The 22,261-nt window shown below is 39.8% G+C and overlaps 1 protein-coding gene across 1 annotated transcript; it reads right to left on the bottom strand.

Annotated features, from left to right (window-relative positions):
- Positions 1-1,456: 1,456 nt before the first annotated feature.
- On the bottom strand, positions 1,457-21,923 carry kitb (KIT proto-oncogene, receptor tyrosine kinase b). Its single transcript, XM_042484839.1, has 21 exons — positions 21,748-21,923; positions 19,860-20,135; positions 18,710-18,994; positions 16,567-16,706; positions 15,785-15,953; positions 14,213-14,402; positions 14,017-14,132; positions 13,805-13,919; positions 12,318-12,505; positions 11,504-11,610; positions 10,700-10,826; positions 9,820-9,924; positions 8,783-8,893; positions 7,971-8,112; positions 7,773-7,837; positions 7,583-7,674; positions 6,392-6,514; positions 5,106-5,217; positions 4,722-4,821; positions 3,269-3,374; positions 1,457-2,912 (listed from the first exon to the last, which is right to left on the bottom strand). The coding sequence occupies exons 1-21, from the start codon at positions 21,800-21,802 to the stop codon at positions 2,769-2,771; spliced, it is 2,868 nt and encodes a 955-aa protein (XP_042340773.1). The 5' UTR covers positions 21,803-21,923; the 3' UTR covers positions 1,457-2,768.
- Positions 21,924-22,261: the final 338 nt, after the last annotated feature.

Here is a 22,261-nt window from a genome sequence, read left to right as displayed (position 1 = left end):
GGCGGCTAACTTCTGGTTTACCTCTCTGCTGACTTGACCGGGGATAAAAAATGATTTAATTGTGTTTTTAATCAGCATTTATAGACTTCAAAACTGTTATTCGACCAATGCATTAAATCCTGATAATGAAACATATTTTTTCAAGGGTTGTGACACACAAAAAAAGGATCCACTGATTTACAGAAGTCTCTTTCAATGTAAGTCTATTCAAAAAAGTCTTTTGGGGCTACATAGCATCACTTGACTGACTCGTAAATTCTAATCCCCTGTTTGGCCACTATGTACAATTGGCCTCAAAGTGCAGCGCTGTTCCTTGGTGAACATGTTAACATGCTGATTTTAGAGCACCACACTATGCAGCCTCAGATACCTAAATGTTTCACAGAACTGGAAAACTGGCAGATAAATTAAATGGATACTTGCCAGCAGGTTCTACCATCACAGGTACTTTCTTTATTATTACAAGTCAACCCACTGTATCAAAACTGCATGATTCTCAAAACCAGCATACAGAAGCTCTCCCTCTGGCTGTCCTCTCAAGAATAACTACTGTACATATTACAATCAAATGCATTCAGTATTTTAACAAAAAATCTAAAGGCACATCTCTATTGTATTTACATTGCATACACGTTTGACATAAATCAAGTAAAAATAGCACACAGTCAGTCCTAAACGCCTGGCCACAGACTAAACTAAAGCTAACTCTAAAATACGTACAGCAGTACACCAGTTGGTCTTTTATAAGTCACAGTATTCAAAGCTACAACGCACAGATGTGAATTGGTGTTTCTGTAATTTACAGCTTTATTTTTTTATAGGAGTTATTGGTTGCATGCCACCTTGCTATGGCTCATTTGCTTTAAATTAAAAGAGGCTTCAGGTCTCTTGTCAAAATACATCGTTATTTCAAGCCCTTTAAAAAACAGTTTTAAAGTAGGCTTGATGATAACTTGTAGTATTTGTTGTGACTCCTGAAATAAATTATTGTCAATGGTTCAATGATGGGAAAATCCGCTCATTTGTTTTCTTGCCAAGAGTTAGATGAAGCTGGAGCCTGCAGCCAGTTAGCTTAGCTTAGTGGTAAGACTGGAAATAGGGAAATGGCTAGCCTAGCTTTGTTCTAAGGGAAAGAAATCTACCTACAAGCACCTCAAAAATAACTTAATTGTAAAAATAATGAAAAGTGGTGGTTTTATGGGCAATTGTGTGAAACTATTTCTTTTCTGAGTGTAATGCTTCACAAGTCTTTTCTCCTGAGAAAAGATGGATGAATTATTTTTAAGCTAATAAGAGAAAAAGAAGAATTAGTCTCTCTCTCTTATCCAAGTCCAAATGGATGTTTGTGCCAAATTTGGAAGAAAAAAAATCCCTCAAAGCATGCTTGAGATACCGCGTTCACAAGAATGAGACGGACACAAGGTTATAGTGACCTTGATCTTTGTGCATCAAATTCTAATCAGTTCATTGCTGAGTCCGAGTGGACGTTTCTGCCAGATTTAAAGAAATTCTCTCTAGTCTTTTTAAGATACCATGTTCATGAGAATAAGGCAGACGGGGTCACAGTGATTTTTGACTTATGACCATCAAAATCTCTTCAGTGTCCATGTGGACATTTGTGCCAAATTTGAAAACATTCCCTCAAGACTTTCTTGAGATTTTGCATTCACGAAAATGAGACAGACACGCATAATGTAAAACGTCATGCCACCAACTATGGCTATTGTTGGCGCGGAGGCATGAAACAAACATTTGTAATACCAACACAAGTTGTGTTATTTGAAACATCAAGCTGTGTATAGGCGAACCTCTTATTAATTCTCAAAGACAAAAAAATGTGGAATAAATTCAGGTCAAATAATAACCAGCAAATACATCGGGAAATCACTGCTCCCAGCCAAGAAATAGTACACATATAACTTCTCAAAAACCACATATTGTCACTTTTTCACAGAAATCAATGGACCAGATATATTGTGTTCATTTGTGAACTTAGTGTTGGTAGACAGATTTAATCACTGTCAGACAGAGGCTAGCTGTTAACCCCCATTTCCAGGCGTTATGCTAAGATAAGCTCAACGGTTGTAGGCTTATCCTCCAAACTTACTGCACAGATTTTAGGGTGGTATCAATCTTCTCATCTAACCCTCCAAGAAAGTGGCGTTTATTCATATTTAACAAAATGACAAAATATTCTCGTAAAAGGGGAAACAAATGTGACACACATTTAAAAAAAAAAACAGTCCACTCATCACAGCACCATCTGTGCTTATCTGTTCCTCAGTCAAAGGTCTCTGTTTTCCCCAAAGCATCTTAAGATGTAATCTAAGGCTGAATGTGAGCCAAAACTCCTCCCGCTGCTGATGGGGGATGTTGTATCTGATGGGCGGTTAGTGCTGGAGTCTGCTTTATATAGACGTGCACCTGAAATACCTACTACAGAGATCAATACGCCAATGGGGAGATTAGATAGAGGCCAGTACTGAGAGCCCAGTGCAGGGCCGTGTATATATACAGAGTGTGTGTGTGTGTGTGTGTGTGTGTGTGTGTGTGTGTGTGTGTGTGTGTGTGTGTGATGCAGAAAGGCCAGCGTTTGAGAGTTAGTTTGATTGAATGTGTTATTAGTTTACAGTGTATTTGGCTCTTGATGTTTGTGCGGTAAAAGGAGAGAATGATCAGGGAGGTAGGGGGGGGTTGTGTGTTTTATAGCAGTGTGTATGTGCATATGTATGTTTTTGTGTGTGTGTGTGTGTATGTGCATGTGTGTGTTAGACATAGTCCAGGAAGACGTCAGCTGTGTTTTGCAGTAAAGGCTGGGTTGGGGCTGTGGTGCTGCAGACTGAGCTGAGCCTCCGCGATGGCGCCCTCTGCTGCTCCGGCTGATTTGGAGCACTGCTCAGAGTCAGGTACACCTGAAGAACAGCACATATATATGTGGCGTACTTATTAAGTTTTTATTGGACAATTTTTTTTAAAATAATGCATTAATTTTAAGCATTAAAAATGTAGACTAAATGGAGACCTAAACCATTGTTTTGTACCAGGCTGTGTAAACATATTTATTAATGCTATTAAGTCGGACTTGTCTTTGGGGTCTATGGGGACTGACTGAATTTTTGGAGCAAGCCTCAAGTGTGCCATTAGAGGAACTGCAGTTTTTGGCACTTCTCCACTGGCTTCATGAGACATTCTTGCATCCTACTAATCATTTCCCCCCCTTTTATTAGGTAGAGAGCTGACTGAGATGTTGGGAGCAGATGGAACTCACATTCCGGGTATTTTCTGACAGCAGCAGCTCAGTCCTCTCCACCAGTTTCCTGAAGGAAGGCCTTTTCAAAGGATCGTGGTTCCAACAGGACAGCATCATGTCATACCTGCACAGGTGAGACTGAGATTAGTTTAAACCTGCAGGACTGTGATAAAATAATCCAGCAATAATATATAAATAAATATTAAAAAACAAAGATGAGAAGTGTGAAATTATTCTTGCTTTAGATTGTACTGTATTTCACATAATAATAAAATAGACAGGCTATAATTAGAGTTAACAACAATTAGTCAGTTAATTAAACAGTAGATTGATGAAAAATTATTGCCAAACATTTAATTATTGGCCATTTATTTGAATCATTTCCTTGAGCAAAAATGCCTAATGCTTTCTGATTTTAGCTTCTCCGTTGTAGAGATTTCTTGCTTTTTAAAATATATAAATAATAATAATAATATAATATATATAATATAATATAATATAATATATATAATATAATAAATAATATAATATATATATATTTTATGTTGAACTGTTGGTTAAACAAAACAAAAAGATGATGTCACCTTATAATCTAGAAAATTGGGTAAGGCATTCTTCAGTGTTTGACATGTTTTAGACAAAATGATCAACTGAAAATATAATTGACAGATTAATTACTAACAAAATGTTTTGTTTGTGTTATGGGTTGGTTTTGTGTTGTATTTCCTGTTTTATTCTGTAGTTTGAATTTTATGTTTGCCTTTCCACTTCCTCTCCATTGTGTGTTTTCCCTCCTGTTTTGATTCTGATTAGTTTCACCTGTGCATGATTAGCCTGTGCCTTCCTCCTCTCTCTGTCTGCTTTCCTGTCCTTTCTGCTCCTCACCTGTGTTCTATTAGTTGATCACACCCTGAATGTTTAAGTCCCTGTCCTCGCCTCACTCAGTTGGTTTGTCTGTTGTGCTCTCTGGTTCTGTGCTCGCTTGCTGTTTTGCTCCTCATGTTCAATCTTCTGTCCTGCCTCTTGTTTGTATGATGATTTTGGTTATTTCTTAGTGTACGGCTGCCTTCCTCCAGCCTTAACTCTAAGTTAAATTACCAAAAGGGTTGTGGGTCAGAAAAAGCACGGGGGACGTCTTCTCAGTTTATTCCTCACTGTTTTTTAATGTCTGCCTCAACCTCAACCAAAGGATAACAACTCAGTACAGAAACACACACATGAAGCTATGAGACACATGAAGTTTTTTTTTTTAAACATTAGAGCATGTAAACCTATTCTTGCAGAACCCCAACAAATAAATATGATCCCAAAAATGAGCATGATAGGGTCTCTAAATCATTCCATGCCTCCTGTATGCCTCTGCATCTGCATGATAGGGTCTTAAAATTCATTCACCTGCCTCTGTGTCTGCATTGCATTGCTTCACACCTTTCACAAATCCTGACATTTTTAAAACAAAGCACAGACTTACATCTCGATGGGAGCATACTCTGGCCTGCTCATCCTGTGGCCGTCTTGAATCATCCTATAAAATACTGAGCCCACCTGCATCCCAGGGTACGGGCTGTTACCTGCAGTACAGACACACAGTAGACACACACTTTAACTTTGTGTCATTGATGTCTCATTTTTGGAGGAGAAAAAATTTGTGGATTAATTTAATTATCCAGGTTTCTGGAGCTACATGATGTATCATAATCAGTATGATTTTGTATTTGCTCCTCTAAGTGACGTCGCTGCTCAAGAGCATCATCAGAGCCACTAATAAGGCCCCAGTCAGCTCACAACGGACGAAAGTAATGGCTCAGACATTATGAAACAGATGCAACAGCACCACTCTGACTGGAAATGTTACCCAGAGAGAAGATTTCCCATAGCAGGATGCCGTAGGACCACACGTCACTCTCAAAGGTGTAGACGCAGTCGAAAATGCTCTCGGGGGACATCCACTTGACCGGCAGGCGAGCCTGCAGGGGAGAGAAACGTACAGGAGCTCCTTTTTTTTTTTTTTCATTTTTAAGAACAATGTCTTTTTACAAAAAATGTACAAATCTTTAAATGTGGGATGTTAAAGAGCAAAGCTGAGACACTGAGCAGGCAGATTTTCTGTTCATTCCTTTCTTTCATGCAAAACTCAAATTCGATTCCACAGAAAAATAAATGTCAACTATTTTCATATCGATTAAGTGTGCATTGCAATTTTTCAAGCAAAAATCTCAAATATTTAATTTATATCAGATACTTAATGCTACAAATTTGCTTATTTTTCTGTCTTTTATGATTGTGTAAGGGTGCCTTCTTGCAGCCTTTACTTTATAAGTTGATGTATTTGGTGCTGTGGATAAGACAGCGAGGGGATAGTGTCTTCTCAGTGTCTCTGTCACTTTAATGTCCACCTCATCACTAGGACACTCAACTGAACATACTGGGGGTCGACGATATTGAACTCCAACACAAAATGTTGTTTAAATGCTTTAAAGGATGTTTAATCAAAGACTTTCGACATCATATACAGCAAGTTCCCCGCAACGTTTTTTTACAAGTGAAAATTTGAATAAAAAAATGAATAAATAAAAATAGCTCCCTGAGGTTTTACAAAGTAAAAGTTCCTCCCATGCTGACACTTTCTTTGTACTTTTTAATTAATTTATTTCATCGGCTTAAAATAAAACACTGATACAGATAATCAGCAAGATGCCAAATACCGGCCACAATACTTGGCCAGTCTAAAAATCTGTCGACCCCTAGAAGACACAGCAAGGTGATTTGTCGCTTCACATCTCTGATATCACTCTGCAATCTAAACCATCCTTGACCTTAAGGGAAGGTGCACTATATTAGGCAGTTTCTAATTTTAACTTAAAGCGGAGCGTACAATATAATGTATGAATTTACCATTAATCAAATTAACTTATTGTCTAAATAATTCAAATAATAGAAAAAATATTATTTACTATACTATTTCTAATATTAGAAATAGAAGAGAAATAAAGCTTATCTTACGATTGCAAAAAAAAAAAAAAAAATGTTTATCTTTAGATTTCAGAGCATTGACTGAACAAACAGGCTATTGGAAAGACAGGAACGGAAGGAAGAGAGGAAGGAAGGACAAAGAGTCAGTGAGAAAAAAGTAACACTCACATTGCCCCGGAGCACATAGCTGGCGTCAGTGGTGATGTCTCGTGCCAAGCCAAAGTCACAGATCTTCGCCACCCTGCCGTGAGTCAGCAGAATGTTTCTGGCTGCAAGATCCCTGTGGATGCACTACGCACGCACACACACACACACACACACACACACACACACACACACACACACACACACACACACACACACACACACACACACACACGTATTGACATTGTAACTGGTTTCTGCAGTAAATGACTGACATGGAGCACAGATGTACAAATGAGGGGGGGCAAGTTAAACTTGTTCCAAACACAACACAAAAGGCAAATTGACAGCACTTTATATAATTAATAAATGGCCTATAACCATATACTTGGCTGATAGAAATGCAGTTCTATCATCTATCATCAATAAAATGGAAAAAAAAAATAAACAAAGGGATTATAGTTTTTAGTAGTGTTTTAGGGCATTTACAGACCTCATGATGATGCATAAAAGAGCCTAACTGAACCCCTTGAAACCTGAGAAAATCGGCTGAATCTCTATTTTAAAAACTTGGGAGGAAGGCTGTAAGCATCTTCACAAGAAATTACTTAAAATTAGTACGGAATTAACAAGAAAATGACCTGAAAATTAGCACACAGAAAGAAACGAAAAGGAAAATGGTAAAAATAAATAAATTGATGAATGAAAGGAAAAGTCTTGGCTTGAAAAAAAGTTATTTTCTAATATTTTTATCCCTCTCTGGTCTTTTTTCTGGATTTGGTTTAAACTCATTTTCATGTCAGCTTTTCCTAATTTCTTGCAATTTGCGGGACAACTCTTGCCCAAGTTGCTCATTATATTTTTAGCCATGTTTTTAAAAGAAAGAACCAGTTTGCTCTGGTTTCAAAGGTTTAGCCCCTTGTGAATGACATCTGAACGTAACACAAGAAACTGATCAATGCTGGTTTTAATTCAGATTTTAAGGTGTCTCAATTAGAGCAAAGTCAACATCAATTTAAAGGAAGCTGCATCCCTGTGTGTGCAGCACATGATGTATTCATCATGCTTAGTTCCTTTCTATGCATACTATAAGCTGACAGCAGTGCGCAGCCTGCTGGCTCTATGCCATGGCGTGATTTACAAACTAGCAGCAGCACTTTAAATCTCGTCCGTAATGACTCTATAAATAAGCCCACGGTCTGTAAAAAGCCTTACATTCTTTGAAGTAATGTACTCCATTCCTTTGGCCACCTGGTAGGAAAAGCTGAGGAGATCTTCAGCGTCCAGAGACAGCTCCCCGATGTCATCTAGATACATTTTTCATTGTCAGACTTGTGCAGTAGGTGAGGCACTCGGTGTGTTGTTGAAATGTACAATAGGAAATGTAGAGTGAGAGAATTTGTACCTGAGTGGGAAGAACTTTCTTTCTCAGAGGGACGCATAGGCATGTATCCTGCCCCGGTCACCTCTCTGCACATGCACACACACACACACACACACACACACACACACACACACACACACACACACATATAAACATTTAATTTTGACAAGGTAACCATTTTTGGATCACAGTTTGAATACATGCTCATACTGCACACACCTTGTTGCAGGCTCTGTTGGGTTTGAGACGTTGCGATAGTAACCATCACCAACTTGGGAGTTTAAGAAGGACTCTCTTTTTCTGCGCAGGAAGTTGAGGAGGTCGCCATAGCAACAGTACTCTGTGATCACCAAAATTGGGCCTGACAGGATGCAGAGATGAAAAGAAACCTCACTGACTGGTTTTTGAAAGCATATGACAGCAGCGCAACAATGAAAAGAGACACAGAAAGCTCTGATAATAACGAGCCAAAGGAAGATGATATCAGGTTGATACTGCGGTGATTTGTTTCACATGTTTCACATGACTCGAGACAAGACGTGACGTGCATTAAGGCAACTTGTGTTTAAATTCAATATTTTTGCGTTATAACATATCGAACAAACTTGTGTCGATATCTTAAAATTAGGATTTTTCATTCCCAAGTATTCAGCTTTTTGTTCTTAATAACAGACTTGCATACTTGTGTGGACTCTCAATCTAAACACTGCATTATAATCAATGTTGAGGGCTAGACTGGTATTGAACAGCTGCCTCGTAAATTTGTGACACGTCAGACGGCATCATGTTTTCATATCGGAGCCGGGCCATACTGACTATCCAATATCTGATTTGTAACAAGAGATCAATTTTGGCTGGGCGCAGCAGCAAGTCAGCAACCTCTCCAAACAATTTCTACAACCGTAAAACAAAATCAGTCAATAAATATATAATAAAGCGCGCAAATGTGAGATGGTTATAGTGTCTGCACCCAACAAAATCCAGCTAAACTGAAATAAATGCAGCGTCTGTGGCGACTCTGCTCTTCTCACCTCCGACAGTGCAGGCCCCCAGCAGGTTAACAATGTTCACGTGGTTTCCAAGGTAACTGAGGACCTTCAGCTCTGACATCAGCGCCTCCTTCTCCGTAGAATGAGCGTTGGCTGGGACGACATCATCGGGACAGTTATAAACTCTTACATCGTCACATATGTTGCTGCAACAGGCAGACTGTGTCCAAGATCACTCCCTAATTAACAGGTAGCACACAATATTTGCTGTCCATTGTTTTATATGTGTAGAAGTAACATAATTAATACTGTATACCGAATAAATGTGTATTAATTATTACTTTTTTTAAATTTATTTGAGTGTGACAGGGCAAAACTTCTGGAAATATGCCAGTTAGCCATAAAAGCTTTTTTTTTTTTTAATCTGTACTCCAACCAGGCAATAGTTCGAGGCACAGACATTAGGGATAAAAGCACTGAAAATGAAATTAATGATAAAAGCAGTGGAAAAAATACACTCACAAAACAGAGATAAAAACATTTGTTATCTTGCTTTTCAAAGTAGTGTACCAACAACAAGAAAAGCTGCAGAAATTGCTGAATTATAATGCACTACCCGGTAAATACTCATAATGTCCTTGATAGAGACCTGATACTTTCCGATTTTATTAGTTATGCAAAAATGTTTATTTCTATCTTTACTAAATAGTGTGGTCTCTTATCGTATTATCTTTCATTGACAAGTCCATTTAAGAGAAGTATCTACAAAAAGAAACATCATGTTTTTTTGTTTTCTTCTGAAGTAGATCGGGAAATTTATTAGCCCTGACTATTGTGTAAAAAATTTGCAAATTGCCCTCTACTGCTTTTAAGTCTTTAACGCTGTGAAACCCCATGGCAGGTATATGTGTGCTGCTACATTCAAAAAACAAGGATGCACCCAACACTAGAATCACTGTCTTTTGTTGGGGGTATTATCATTAGAAACAAAGTTATGTAGTTAAGGAATGAGAGAACAAAAGAATGGTTTTGAACACAGCTGCAGAGCAAAAGCTAAAAACAGACCCACAGACACTTACGTTTAAGCATTTTAACAGCCACGGTTGTTACAGTATCTGCAGAGCAGAGTCCATATGCTGTGGCCCTCATTACCTTTCCAAAAGCTCCAGAACCCAGTGTTTTACCTGTGGGAACACACACACAATCATAAACCTTCAGCATTTTACAATCAATTTAAAGGGAAAGTTCACCCAAAAATCAAAACTATATATTTTTTTCCTTACCTGTAGAGCTATGTATCAATCTAGAACTATTTTCTTTCTACTAAACTACGCCCACCAACTGTATCACTGTGCAGAAAGAAGTGTGCATCTAATCATGGATGACAGTGCGACGGTGCGACAGTGCGAGATTTAAACATTGAAAGTGTCCTCCTCGGCTGAGCGGTAACGTTAGCTAGCTCAGGGGTGCTAGGTGAGCTAGCAGTAGATGCTCACTTTCTTCCATGCAGTGATATGGTTGGTGGTGTAATTTGGTAAAGAGAAAATAGTTTGCACATTAAACTGCTCACAACTGGTCATTATTTCTGCATGAAGACATTACTGCTGAGTTTTTCAAATGTATTTTTTGGGCACCTTAAGCACCACAAGTTGAGTGCCATTATATTACCGAGAAGGCAGACATCTCTACGGCCGATATCTCCAACACTCCAAGTGCAACACAAAACAATCTAGACTAACAAATAGCACTAAAGGTAAGAGAAAAAATATATTTCTGTTTTTTGGGGGGTGAACTGTCCCTTTAAGATCACCATAACACATGATTTAAGGGATTTAAAATACTCTGCTTCGAATAGTATCTGTGCTACATAGTATTTCCACACTTGCATGCCTGTAGATGTGCTTTGTCACACATGTAAACATACAATGTTTAGCAACACAAACATGTATGCCGTCATACCAAATCGTAATTTCTGTCGAGGAAACTCCCATTTGGAGTCATACAGCAGCTGGGTGGGGTCGATGTATATGTAGTTGTTGCCATGGATACTCTCAATGACCTTCCACTGGATTTGGAACTTTGGTTTCTGTCAAAGTTCGAAGAGGAAAGAGGGCATTCATACACAGACCGTGATTCTGTTTAATTTTACATTACTCCATGCACTTTGGTTGTCAGCCCGTGTCGAGACTGATGATCCCACTGCGAATTCATAGACTACTTCTCAAGGAGTCTGACTCATCTGAGTGCAGTAAGAGCAGCGTGCTGTGGGGGGCACATAAATGGCTCCATTGCAGTGTCAAAAAAGCCTTTAACTACTGTACAGCACGTCTGCACTTTGAATAGCTGATTGATTCATTTCAAATTCATTAGGACACATTCATATTGATTAAAAAGGACATACTTCCACTTATATCTGCCGAACACCGTTACCAAATGCGGTAAAAAAAAATAGTTTGATCTAAGAAATACACTTATAACTTTAACATAACATAATAAATATGGAGGCATGAGTCATTAGTAAATGATAGTGGGTCTTTTGCCAGAAACTATTGCAACCATTTATTTTTCTGATATGCAAACTGCATATCAATGATGGGAGATGAACTTGATTTCACATTGAAGTATGAGCATTTTTAAACAGGGTTTGAAGGGGATTAATGGTGACAGATTTATGTGATTTATTAGAGATTTATGACCCACCCAAATTAAATACCCTTTCTTCATTGCAGTAATGATATTGTGATGATTTATGTCCCATCTTACCTGCATGTATTTATAGAACAGCACCACCAGGACGAGGCTGAGGAAGATGCCAGTGGCCACCATGCCAGATAGAAGAGGAGTGAAGAGTTTATGGGGGACAGTGCGTTCTGAGAGGAAACACAGAGTAATCAGAAATTACATTAAAGTATACAGAACACACGGTCCTCTTCATTCTCTCCCTCTGGCCTTAAAGAGATAGTTCAGGTTTTTTTGAAGTGGGGTTGTATGAAGTATTTATCAATAGTCAATGTTAAACATACAGCAGATGTGAATCTGAATAACTGTTTTTCTCTGGTGGAGTATGGGGGCTTTGATGAGGGCATAGATAGGGAACTTAAACTATTAACAGCTTCCCAGCTGAAACAGACTGTCTGACAGAAAGGTACAGTGATGAAAATATTCTCAGTACACTTAAACAAATGTTGATGTTTTTAGTTGGGATTTTTTTTGGGCTAAAATATGTTTATTTACCAACCTCCATCCACAGCAGTGCATCACTTAACTTCTGTGTCAGACTGCAGACTGCTTCTTCAAACTTGGGGCATGCTGACTGACATCTACAGTGCTTAATACACTGACTATTGATTTCAGTTTCCCATACAACTGAACTATCTTCTCAAGACGGACAGCTGCTGCAGCAGTGGTGTTTGTTTGTATGACAAGGATTAGCGGGTCTACACCATATAATCCCAGCCTGCATAGTCAGCATACACTAATCTCATTCAATCTGCACCCAGTAACCGCAAACCTGGCCTCTGCACACACAGGGTCAATGGCAGGTGTCATATATATTGTATATGTGTGTGTGTCATACCACTGATGGAGAACAGTGTGTAGGCCTCTTCCCCCTCTGTGCTCGCCACACACTCCAGAGTGTGATAGTGTGCGTGCTCCTTGCTCACATTCAGTCGGCTCACCACCTCGCTCCGGCCGAAGGTGGACTCCATGACCATGGCGACATCCGGAGTCTCCCATTGGGTGGCATTTGGCAGGTGTGAGCACCTGTTGAGCAGTTTGGAAGCTGTTTTAAGATCCTTTTTTTTTCTTTTCTTTTAGTTCTACATCAAAAAAGTGTTAGCATAATAATAACATTACTACGACCAGCTCCGCCTCTTAACTATTTGTTTAGGCAAAAAATTTAATCCATTGTTAAGCGAATAAAATTTCTCTAAAATGCTTCTATTGTTTATTCCAACAGTCAAAATCCAGCTGGTGTCATTGTCTGAATGCTAATGAGACTATGAGATGACATAAACCAACTTGTTCAGCTCCCATGAGCCTCTGCTGCTCTAAGAGGAGCTGCCAGACAAAACAACAGAAGGTGTTGGAGATTATTGTGAGTAAAATGGTCTGAAAGTCCAACTGCTGTTCAGTTACAGCTTTTAGTGTGAGCACCATAACAACCAAGGAGTCCCAAGTTTTTCATCATATTTCGATAGATGAATTTAAATGCATTAAAATTCCTTATTTCTGTATCTTATTGTTTATATCACTAAATTGACATGAAATTGAACTGAGTGTGGAATAGAGGGAACATGAAAATGAAACCTAATGAAAAATAATGTAATTATACACAATGTGATGCAGTGATTTATCACAATAATTGCTCATTTGACCCATTTGTAAAGACAGATATTCCACCATAATTTTCCGTGACGATTCCTATCTGTTTCTCCCTCCCAGGAGAAATTTTAGAAACAGCTAAACTGACCATTTCAGAGCAATTTGTAACAAAAATCTAAGATCATGGGTTCTCAAAGTTTTGATGAATAAGGGTCAAAAAATTTTGTTTTTTGACATTGATTTTACCTAACAACAGCACTTGAGCTGGGGTACGGCAACACCATTTGGACAAATCCTACGCAGAACTGCAGTACATCATAATAGTAGAACCAGTTGTAATAATAATTGCAATTTGTTAAGTTTATTTGTGAATATAATTACATTTGCTAATGATTATTTGGATGGTGGTGCATAGCTGCAAATTTGTTTTCTTTTTATTCATATTTACATTAGTGGGCATAGTTGAATGGGGGATCTGTCCCCCTCAATAGATACTATAATTATGGCCTCGCCAAATCATCTATTAATATATTTTTTGAATTGAGACAGTATCTCAATAGATAAAGAAAATGAGGAAACAGTGCTGGTGGAACAGCAAGACAAATGTTAAAAATGTCAGCGGATCACATCCAGGTTATGATAATACAGTTGCTGTCGCTGCAGTCTTACATATTCTGATTTATTACTTAGACTTAAACACTTTTTTGATGAGAGTAGTGCAATATGTTTAACACGTACCTGGTGTGGGGCAGCTCACAGAAGTACCAGCTTATTTTAGGGACTGGGTAACCAGAGGCAATGCAGCGCACCTGTCCATCAACAGGGCCTTCCTGGGCGACAATAACCGGTTTACCTTGCAACAAAAAAAGTTTGTAGATAGAAAACAGATACAACATAGAAAAAATACTACGACACTTTAATTGAATAAAGCAACTGAGGGAGCCACTTACTGTTGACGTACACATGGAATGAATGATCGACAGATGCGTCTTCATGGCGGGCTGAGAACTTGTAGATCCCCCCCTCAGATCCAAGTACCCTCACTAGTCTGAGCTCGCTGAAGAGTCTGATAAAACAAACATACGTTTTAAGTTCTGTGCCTGAATGCGTATGTGTAGTTGGAGTTGTACTGTAAACTGATTGTACCTGTATTTGCGGCGGTGGATGGTGATAACGTGCTCCGTGGTGTTGAGGAGCTGTTTGCTGTTGTAAGACCAGGACAGGGAGCGGGGAGCAGGATAGGCATCAAGTTCAACTTTAAGGCTAAGGCTCTCCCCCTCTTTAACATCAGCCTGGACTGGACCTGGAGTTCCTAACATGGTGATAAAGCCCTGATCTGGAGGGCAACAGAAATATACACACTTGAAGAGACAGTTCACCCCGAATTCAAAAGACCATATTTTTCCCCTTGCCTGTAGTGCTTTTTATCAGTCTAGATTTTTTAGGTGTGAGTTGCAGAGTGTCGGAGATATCATCTGTAGAGATGTCTGCCTTCTCTCCAATATAATGGAACCAAATGGCACACGGCTTGGGGCACAAAAAAACCCCACACATTTGAAAACGTCAACAGCTATGTCTCTTTCCAGAAATCATGTCTTGCAGATAATGTCTTATGGCTCTGTAGGTCTATATTTACTTCCCCTAGTGGCACCCAATATTCCAAAATGTCTGGATGAACCTTTTTTAAACTCATCTTTAGGTATGCAGTTAAGAGCAACAAAATAGTTGCTGTGCATCTTAACCAGAATTTTTTTAAAAAAAGGCTTCAAATGACAAAAATGTACCCAATACATGTGTTTTCTTTTACCAATATACATTCATGGAAGTTTTACTGAGAGCCAGACTCCTTTTTTGCTGGTGTGCCCTGTTCATAATAAACGTAATCCAACACACTAACACCTGGAAGCTGACAGTTCAACCACAGCCTGATCTGCCGTCCACTGGGAAGCTCTAGTTTGGTGTTAAGGGTGATGTTTGATAGGACTTTCCCCACCCAGAATCCTCTCCAGTTTGAAGTGAAGTCCAAGTATTTCAGTGATGATTGTAAATCATCAAATGATCATGCAAATTCGACTTGTAAACTCTTAAACGTGCCATAGTCATGCCATCTGATGTTACAAACTGTAAACAAAAGATCACTACTGAAAACTGGGGAGTCCAGCTTGTAGACAGAGTGCTCATTCTTTGCTGTTGAGGACACAGTTAAATTCACTTTTCATGTTTGAGCTGTCAGTTGTACTAACAGAACAAACACAGAGACATGACTAGAACAAATAATTTGGGGAAATATGGCAAATCACTGTTGATTTTATGGAACATTCTTCTCTTTTGCTGCACATTTTGTGTGCTGTGAGTGTGTCTTTGTCATGTCTAGACTAATTTCAGACATTCTCATAATAATAACATGCTCTGAATAATGATAGCTGTTTCCCCGAGGCGTCTGCAAAGTAATTTGCATTCTATGCAAATTAGAGAGCATAAGTCCTAAAAAAATGTAATTCTGGGTGTGAACACTGGTGTAAGTGGTTGACTGTTGTTATTTTTTCTGTTCAGACCAACAGTGAACATTCTTGTGAATACTGTGAAGGAGGAGTGGTGGCGTTTTAGAGGAGCCCAAACAGTGGTGGGTAGATCTGTGTGTGGGTCTGTGGGTGCGTTTGACCACCTGTAGGCACCCATGCATGCACAAAAAACCAATAAACTACCTTCAACGCTCACCTCTGACATCAAGCTGCAGTGCAGTTTCACTGGTGCCTCTCTCATTGTGGGCTTGGCAACGGTAATCACCTGAGTCTGATAGGTTGACAGCTGTGATCAAGAGTGAGGTGGCACGTTGATAACCGCGGGAACCGGGCAGGATGTGTGAGGTGTTGGATTCGTTAGGATGCTGCAGGACATTGGGGACAAAGGTGAGGAGTGCAAAGGTGAAGAGTGTAACATCACAAAAATCCAATGTTTTTTGACATGTCATGCTTCAGTTTTTCAAGTGAGCATACACTCTCCTCGCAGTTGTACTTCAATATTAAACAGCTGAAGGGCTGTACCCAGGATTTTAAAAATACTACTGCCCCCAACCAAGCTCACTATGTTCCATGAAAACAAAGGAAGAACATTTTCAAAGCAACATTCAGAACATGTTATTAAGGCCTGAAACCAGGCCTTTGATGTTTATAGTGAATGTTACCCTAACTTGAGGAGAATGTTCTGGGAACTAAAAGAAACTTACCATACCAAAACACTGCATTGGTTGCATTGTACCATTCTCAGAACATTTTTAGAATCAAAAATTGCTAGCTGGGTATGATCTAAGTGTCCTCTATGGAAGCTACAGCCCTCAAAGAATTAAACTCCAGTGTGGATATCTGTCTGTTTCTTGGATTTGTGAGGGTAACTGTCCTGTAAAGGATGTCAGTTAACCTGATAGAAACAAACAGACTTCCACATCCTGACACTCAGTCACCCGGATATAAAAACGTTGAAAAGCTAATCATCAATCTCACCGCTGTTGACGGGAAATCCCACTTGACACTGAAGTCCGGGTTGATGTTGACAGAGCTACAGGTGATCTCAAACTGCTCTCCTTTCCTCAGAATAACGGTGTCTTTCTGGGAAAGCGAGATCACTGGAGGCACCTCTGGCACTGGATCAAGAGAAGCAACATGATCATGACTAATTGATTAGCTCATTTACGCTATTGGTTGAATGTTATTTATAAGTCGGAAACAATCCTATTTGTATTTTATCATAAAAGACCCTTAAGGGTGTGTGACTCTTGTTTGTTCAGTGGCAGGAAATGCATTAGTGGACAAACAAACACTAATGACAATGCACACAAGTCTAGTATTTGCTGACACTTTCACATGTGTCTATAAACCAGATGATGATTTCCGACAAGAGACGCCTGTGGATGTTACTCCAGTGGCCTCTGTTTGACGAACACTGCGGTAATTCTATTTACCCCAAACGCAGCCTTCATGCACCGTTATAAAGCTTTGTTCAGTGTGGGACTCTAATCCCTCTGCTCCTCCCTCCCTCACGTCTCTTGCCTCACTCCCTCTCTCCATCAATCAAAAGGACACTACGCCCCGACTCCTCCCAGCTTGTCTCTGTTTAGACTTCTCTCCACTGCGGACCAAAATGCTGATGCAGTGCAGGCCAAACAGAAACATGATCAGTTTCCAACTGACGTACACTTTGAATGCTTTTACGGTACATTTCCAATTAATATAGCTCAAACTATGAGCTAAACCTCTCTTGCCAAAACACATTTGCAATGTGGATAGTTGCTGTGACTGATCTCTGCCAGGATGCATTTAGGTTTCTGATTAAGACTTGTAGCTATGCAAGCAGGTCTGCTGGGTCACAACTTCGATCCAGACTGAACATCTCAACAAATATTGGAGAGATTTGCATAGACATTTAATGGTCCCCGGAGGATGATTCTTACTGACTTTGGTGATCAAGTTTAACCTTCTAATACTTTATTTTATGAACAAACATGATTATATGGTGATTATTATAAACGTTTACATATAGATATCATTTGTCTATCAATCACAAGTCCAGAGTAACTGTTTCTGCTGTGCGATGAACATCAAGAAGCCCAACCCTGGTTTTTAAACAAGCAGCTGTGAGGTTATTTGGCATGACAGCTTTACTTTCTGTTTACTCTCCTGTTTACTTTGACGCTCATATTTGAACATTTTTATTATAGTTCCCCAAGGCATTAATAAAGAAAAATCATTTGGTTTTACCTTCTACCAGAGTTGGGACCAAGTAACTGCTTTGCAAGCCACAAATAAGTCTGAGTCAGGTCCCAAGTCAAGACTGACTGAGGACCGAGTCCTAAACAAGTCATAATGCAGTCTTCACTCAAAGTAATGCCATTTTAACAAAAGAGTAATAATATTTTGAATTGACAAAAATCCTGAATGCTTTCTAAAATTTGTATTTATTCATTAAAACAAGTTTGTGAAAAAGTTACTTAGTTGTTAAGCTAACATTAGCTATTTACTCGCTAACTATATTAGCCTCAACTTAGCGTTCTTTGAGCAACTTTTTATGTCAAACAAAGCTGGTAATTGGTGCATCTTCATCTATAATTTTTGACCCACATTTTTTGTAATTGCATTTTTCATTGTTGTTTTTTTATTGATCAACTTCATTGGTCAGCTGATGCAAGAAATTAATTAATTCATGGCACACTCTTTTTTTTAAATCTTTGGGCTTGGGGGAAGGTCTCAAGCATTTTCAAGTCAAACGGCTCATGTTGAAGTGAAGTCACAACTAATTCAAGTCACAAGTAAGTTGAGTCTAAATTAATTGTGACTCGAGTGTGACTCAAGTCTGAGTCATGTGACTCGAGTCCACATCTCTACCTACTAGCAGAGGGAAGCTACAAGAGGAAAACCTTGATTATCCCTTTCACAAGCCGGTGACTGTTACTCTGACTTTATGGATCTGCCTTCACATACTTTCTCTATGACAGCACTCACTTTATCCCTCTTTTTACCCTTTTAGCTTAATTATCACCCAAATGACAAATCTAGTAAAGCTATGCCACACAGAAAACACTGGTAAGAAACCCTTTAACCGACATGACTTATAGCTTTGGAAATATTGTCCATTATATGTCTCGCTTACCAAGTCGTACGTCCACAGTGTATTGGCTGGACGTCACTTTGACTCCTCCTAGTTGTCCCACGCACACGAAACAGCCCTCATATTCCTTTTTCACTTTGCTGATGATGACACCTCGCTGGATGTTGCTGTGGTAACTCATACCGGGGGGCAAAGGTCGTCCATCGCAGGTCTCCAAGGCCAGGAGGGAGACCTCAGGGTCAGTCACAAGACAGGGGATGGTGCAGTTCTCACCTGCACGCACCAGGATGTGGTTTACCATTGTGCGCTGAAAGGCATTCTGGGGGTCTGAGATGAAAGGGAAATTTGGATTGTCACACAGTCTCCACATTTAAGAGCAGACTTAAGACTTTGCTTTTTGATCAATCTTACAGTTAGGGCTGGCTCAGACTTGCCTTGAACCAGCCCCTAGTTAGGCTGATAAAGGCCTAGTCTGCTTGGAGGACTTTCTGTGGTACACCAAGTTCCTTTCTCTTTCTCTAAGTCTCTCGATTTACAAATATTCATAACTCATTAATGCATGTTACTAACTCGCCTTTTTCTCCAGAGCCTTTCTGCTCCGTTGTCTCGCAAGTTCCCACAGATCGAGGTTGCACCTGGATCGTGGGTCATTGTGTTGCTGCCGTGGTCCTGCCTGATGCCTACTAAGACTGCTACTATTATTAATCATACTTCTGCTATTATTACACATGATTATTATTGTCACATAGATATTGTATTATGTATTAATAAATACATATATCATATTCACTATTCTACTACTATTATAACTTATATATCTATTACTATTGTCATAGTTGTTTTTGTTGTTATTGTTGTTGCTGTGCATCTCTCTCTCTGTCTCTCTCTGTCCCTCAATATATCATTTTGTAACATGTATTTCTGTAATTTTATTGTGTTGCCCTGTTCTGTACACATGACATCTATTGCACGTCTGTCCATCCTGGGAAAGGGATCCCTCTTCAGTGGCTTTTCCTGTGGTTATACCATTTTTTGCGGTCCACGGACAGAGGGATGTTGTATATTGTAAAGCTCTCTGAGAAAAATTTTGATTTTTGATATTGGGTTTTATGAATACAATTGAATTAAATTGATGTTACTAGAGGGACACACAGTCACATGCCTGCCCCCTCCTCACACCTCAAACACCCACCTCGCACATAGACATAGATGGAGCTGTGTTCCAGTGTGCTGTTGTTGACACACACGTAACGACCCATATGGTAGGCCTGTGCTGCCGACACCTTGACATAAGCCACTCCGCCCTCCTCCACCTCGCCCTCCAGCCTACGACCCCTCTCCTTCTGCCACCTCAACCTGGACGGGGCTCCAGACGTCGTGGCATTGTCATGGCAACGCAGCTCCAGCCTGTCCCTCTTGGGGACGACTATGTGAGGCCCGCTGGGGGAGATGACTGGCTGACACCAAACTGGAACAGAGTACATACAATATGGTTGACATACAGTAGCCCTGGATGCTGTTTTTGACGCTGTGAAGGGTTCAGTTTGGGTAAAGATCTGGCACAAAGGGGAAACTGCTTTCAGTAATGCTGACATTGATGAATCACAAGCTCTTGGAAGCAAAGCAAGAACGAAACAGAAATCAACAAAAAGAGCAAAAGGCTAAGAGTATTTGGGCTGCAGCTAACTTTCATTTCTGTCTAGTATTCAGATCATTTTCTTGATTAATCCATTAATTGTCAAGTGTATAAAATGCTAGAAAATCCCTATCACAATTTTCTAAAGCCAAGATGTGCCTAATGTGATGGTTAAATGGGATGTTATGATTGGCAGGAGCCCCTTAGGACAAAGTGCTATCAAACCACCATGGCTCAACTGAGCAATCAATACTTATGAGCCGTCTACCCGCTGAGTAATCATGCATTAAGGCCCCCTAAATCCACTCCCTTTAAGATGAGTAAACTAAACAAACAATTTCTTTGCAGTGTACACCCCAATGGTCAACCCCCTCCAGCTTTTCCTTATCTGAATTTGCAGATTTTCACATGATAAGGGCCATTTCAAGAACAGGATTTTCATGTGACTGTTGTGCCTTCAGGGCTGAGAAAGCAAGAGGCAGAAGCATGTGGATGCAAAAAAGCCCCCCCGCCCCTTCCTAAAAAATACAGTAATTTTTGCAGGCTGTGTTTGTAAGACTTTATGCTCTACCGTTTGGGTTTACAAACGGTGTCAAACTAAACCTGAGGCTGGTACATGACTCAACACAAAGCTATCATCGGAGAGTGGTTAAATGTCAAGGTGCTGCTGGATGTGTTTGTGTTAAAAAGATGTTGCTGGCTTTTTCTTTGTTCTTTCTTTGATGCCGCGCAAAGGCGCACAACCTAATCTCTTTTATTTCGGTGGGATAAATAATTAATCGACCTCTCTCACACACACACACACACACACACACGCACACACACACACCTGTTGCCTGCCTTGCCTTGAGAGGTTGCCCATAGGCATCTCCTGCACCTTGACACACGCATGCAAATTATGTGATCTGCAGACATGAGCTGACAGGTCATTCACACTACACTGTTAAACGCCATCTCTCTCTCTCTCTCTCTCTCTCTCTCTCTCTGTGTGTGTGTGTGTGTGTGTGTGTGTTATACATGTTTACAGAAACAATGTAAAGACACTCTTCCAGGAAAATGTAAGAGAAGCATTAAAAACGCGCAATGATACGTGCGCCTTTTCCCGGCTGTTCACACCTGAATTAGCGTAATAAAGAGCGAAAAGAAATGAAATAGTGACACTTAAAAGCGTAAGTCAATAATCTGGAGACAAAAATTATTTAAAGAGAAGACTCTGTGAAAAGGCGAGAAAGAATTTTGAAAAATAGACTAGAATTTGTCTTATTTACGCATGAAGTACACGTTTGCGCATAAAGTTCTCGTGTCCCTTGGAATATGATGGCATTAATATATAATTTATGAAACTATTGTGAGGTGAAGATAAATAATAGGGTAACTATAAAGTCATTGTCGCGAGCAGACACACCAAAGCAACATTTAAGCAACGTTTCGATGGTTTCCCTACCTTTTAGTGGCAGCAAAACGAAATATGAGACAAAACCAACCCAGTGGCATCTCATGATTACGCGGGTTTGAAGCCTTTCTTTTACTCTACTCCATGCGTTTCAATTGCGGGCATAACCATCCTGAGCGCAAAGAAAACAGCAGATCCCATCTACAGTGATAACCCAGAACAGGTCCGTGCACTGTACTGGGCGCACAAACACAATGACTCCCCCTGATGGATTTCACTGGAGCTTAAAGACACAGTGCAGCGCCTCTCCTCACTCCTGTGGATCATTGCCACTCCTTTCCGCCCCGCATTGGCTGGACACCGGCCAAGGTGATGACTCGGTTATTACCGGGAAAAAAAACCCCACATACACACGCGGCTCTCTTCCAAGCCAGCTTCACCTTTTCTTACACAGCCACCGCGAGAAATAAATAATGTCAAGAAACTCTCCAATAATGGAAGTGCTGGCTGATATATACAAAGGAGTCTTTTCAATAAGATCTACATGTTTATCTAAGTATCATGA

This window comes from Plectropomus leopardus, chromosome 4 (genome assembly GCF_008729295.1).
Source record: "Plectropomus leopardus isolate mb chromosome 4, YSFRI_Pleo_2.0, whole genome shotgun sequence".
Taxonomy (NCBI): domain Eukaryota; kingdom Metazoa; phylum Chordata; class Actinopteri; order Perciformes; family Serranidae; genus Plectropomus; species Plectropomus leopardus.
This window is presented reverse-complemented; position numbering and strand designations above follow the sequence as displayed.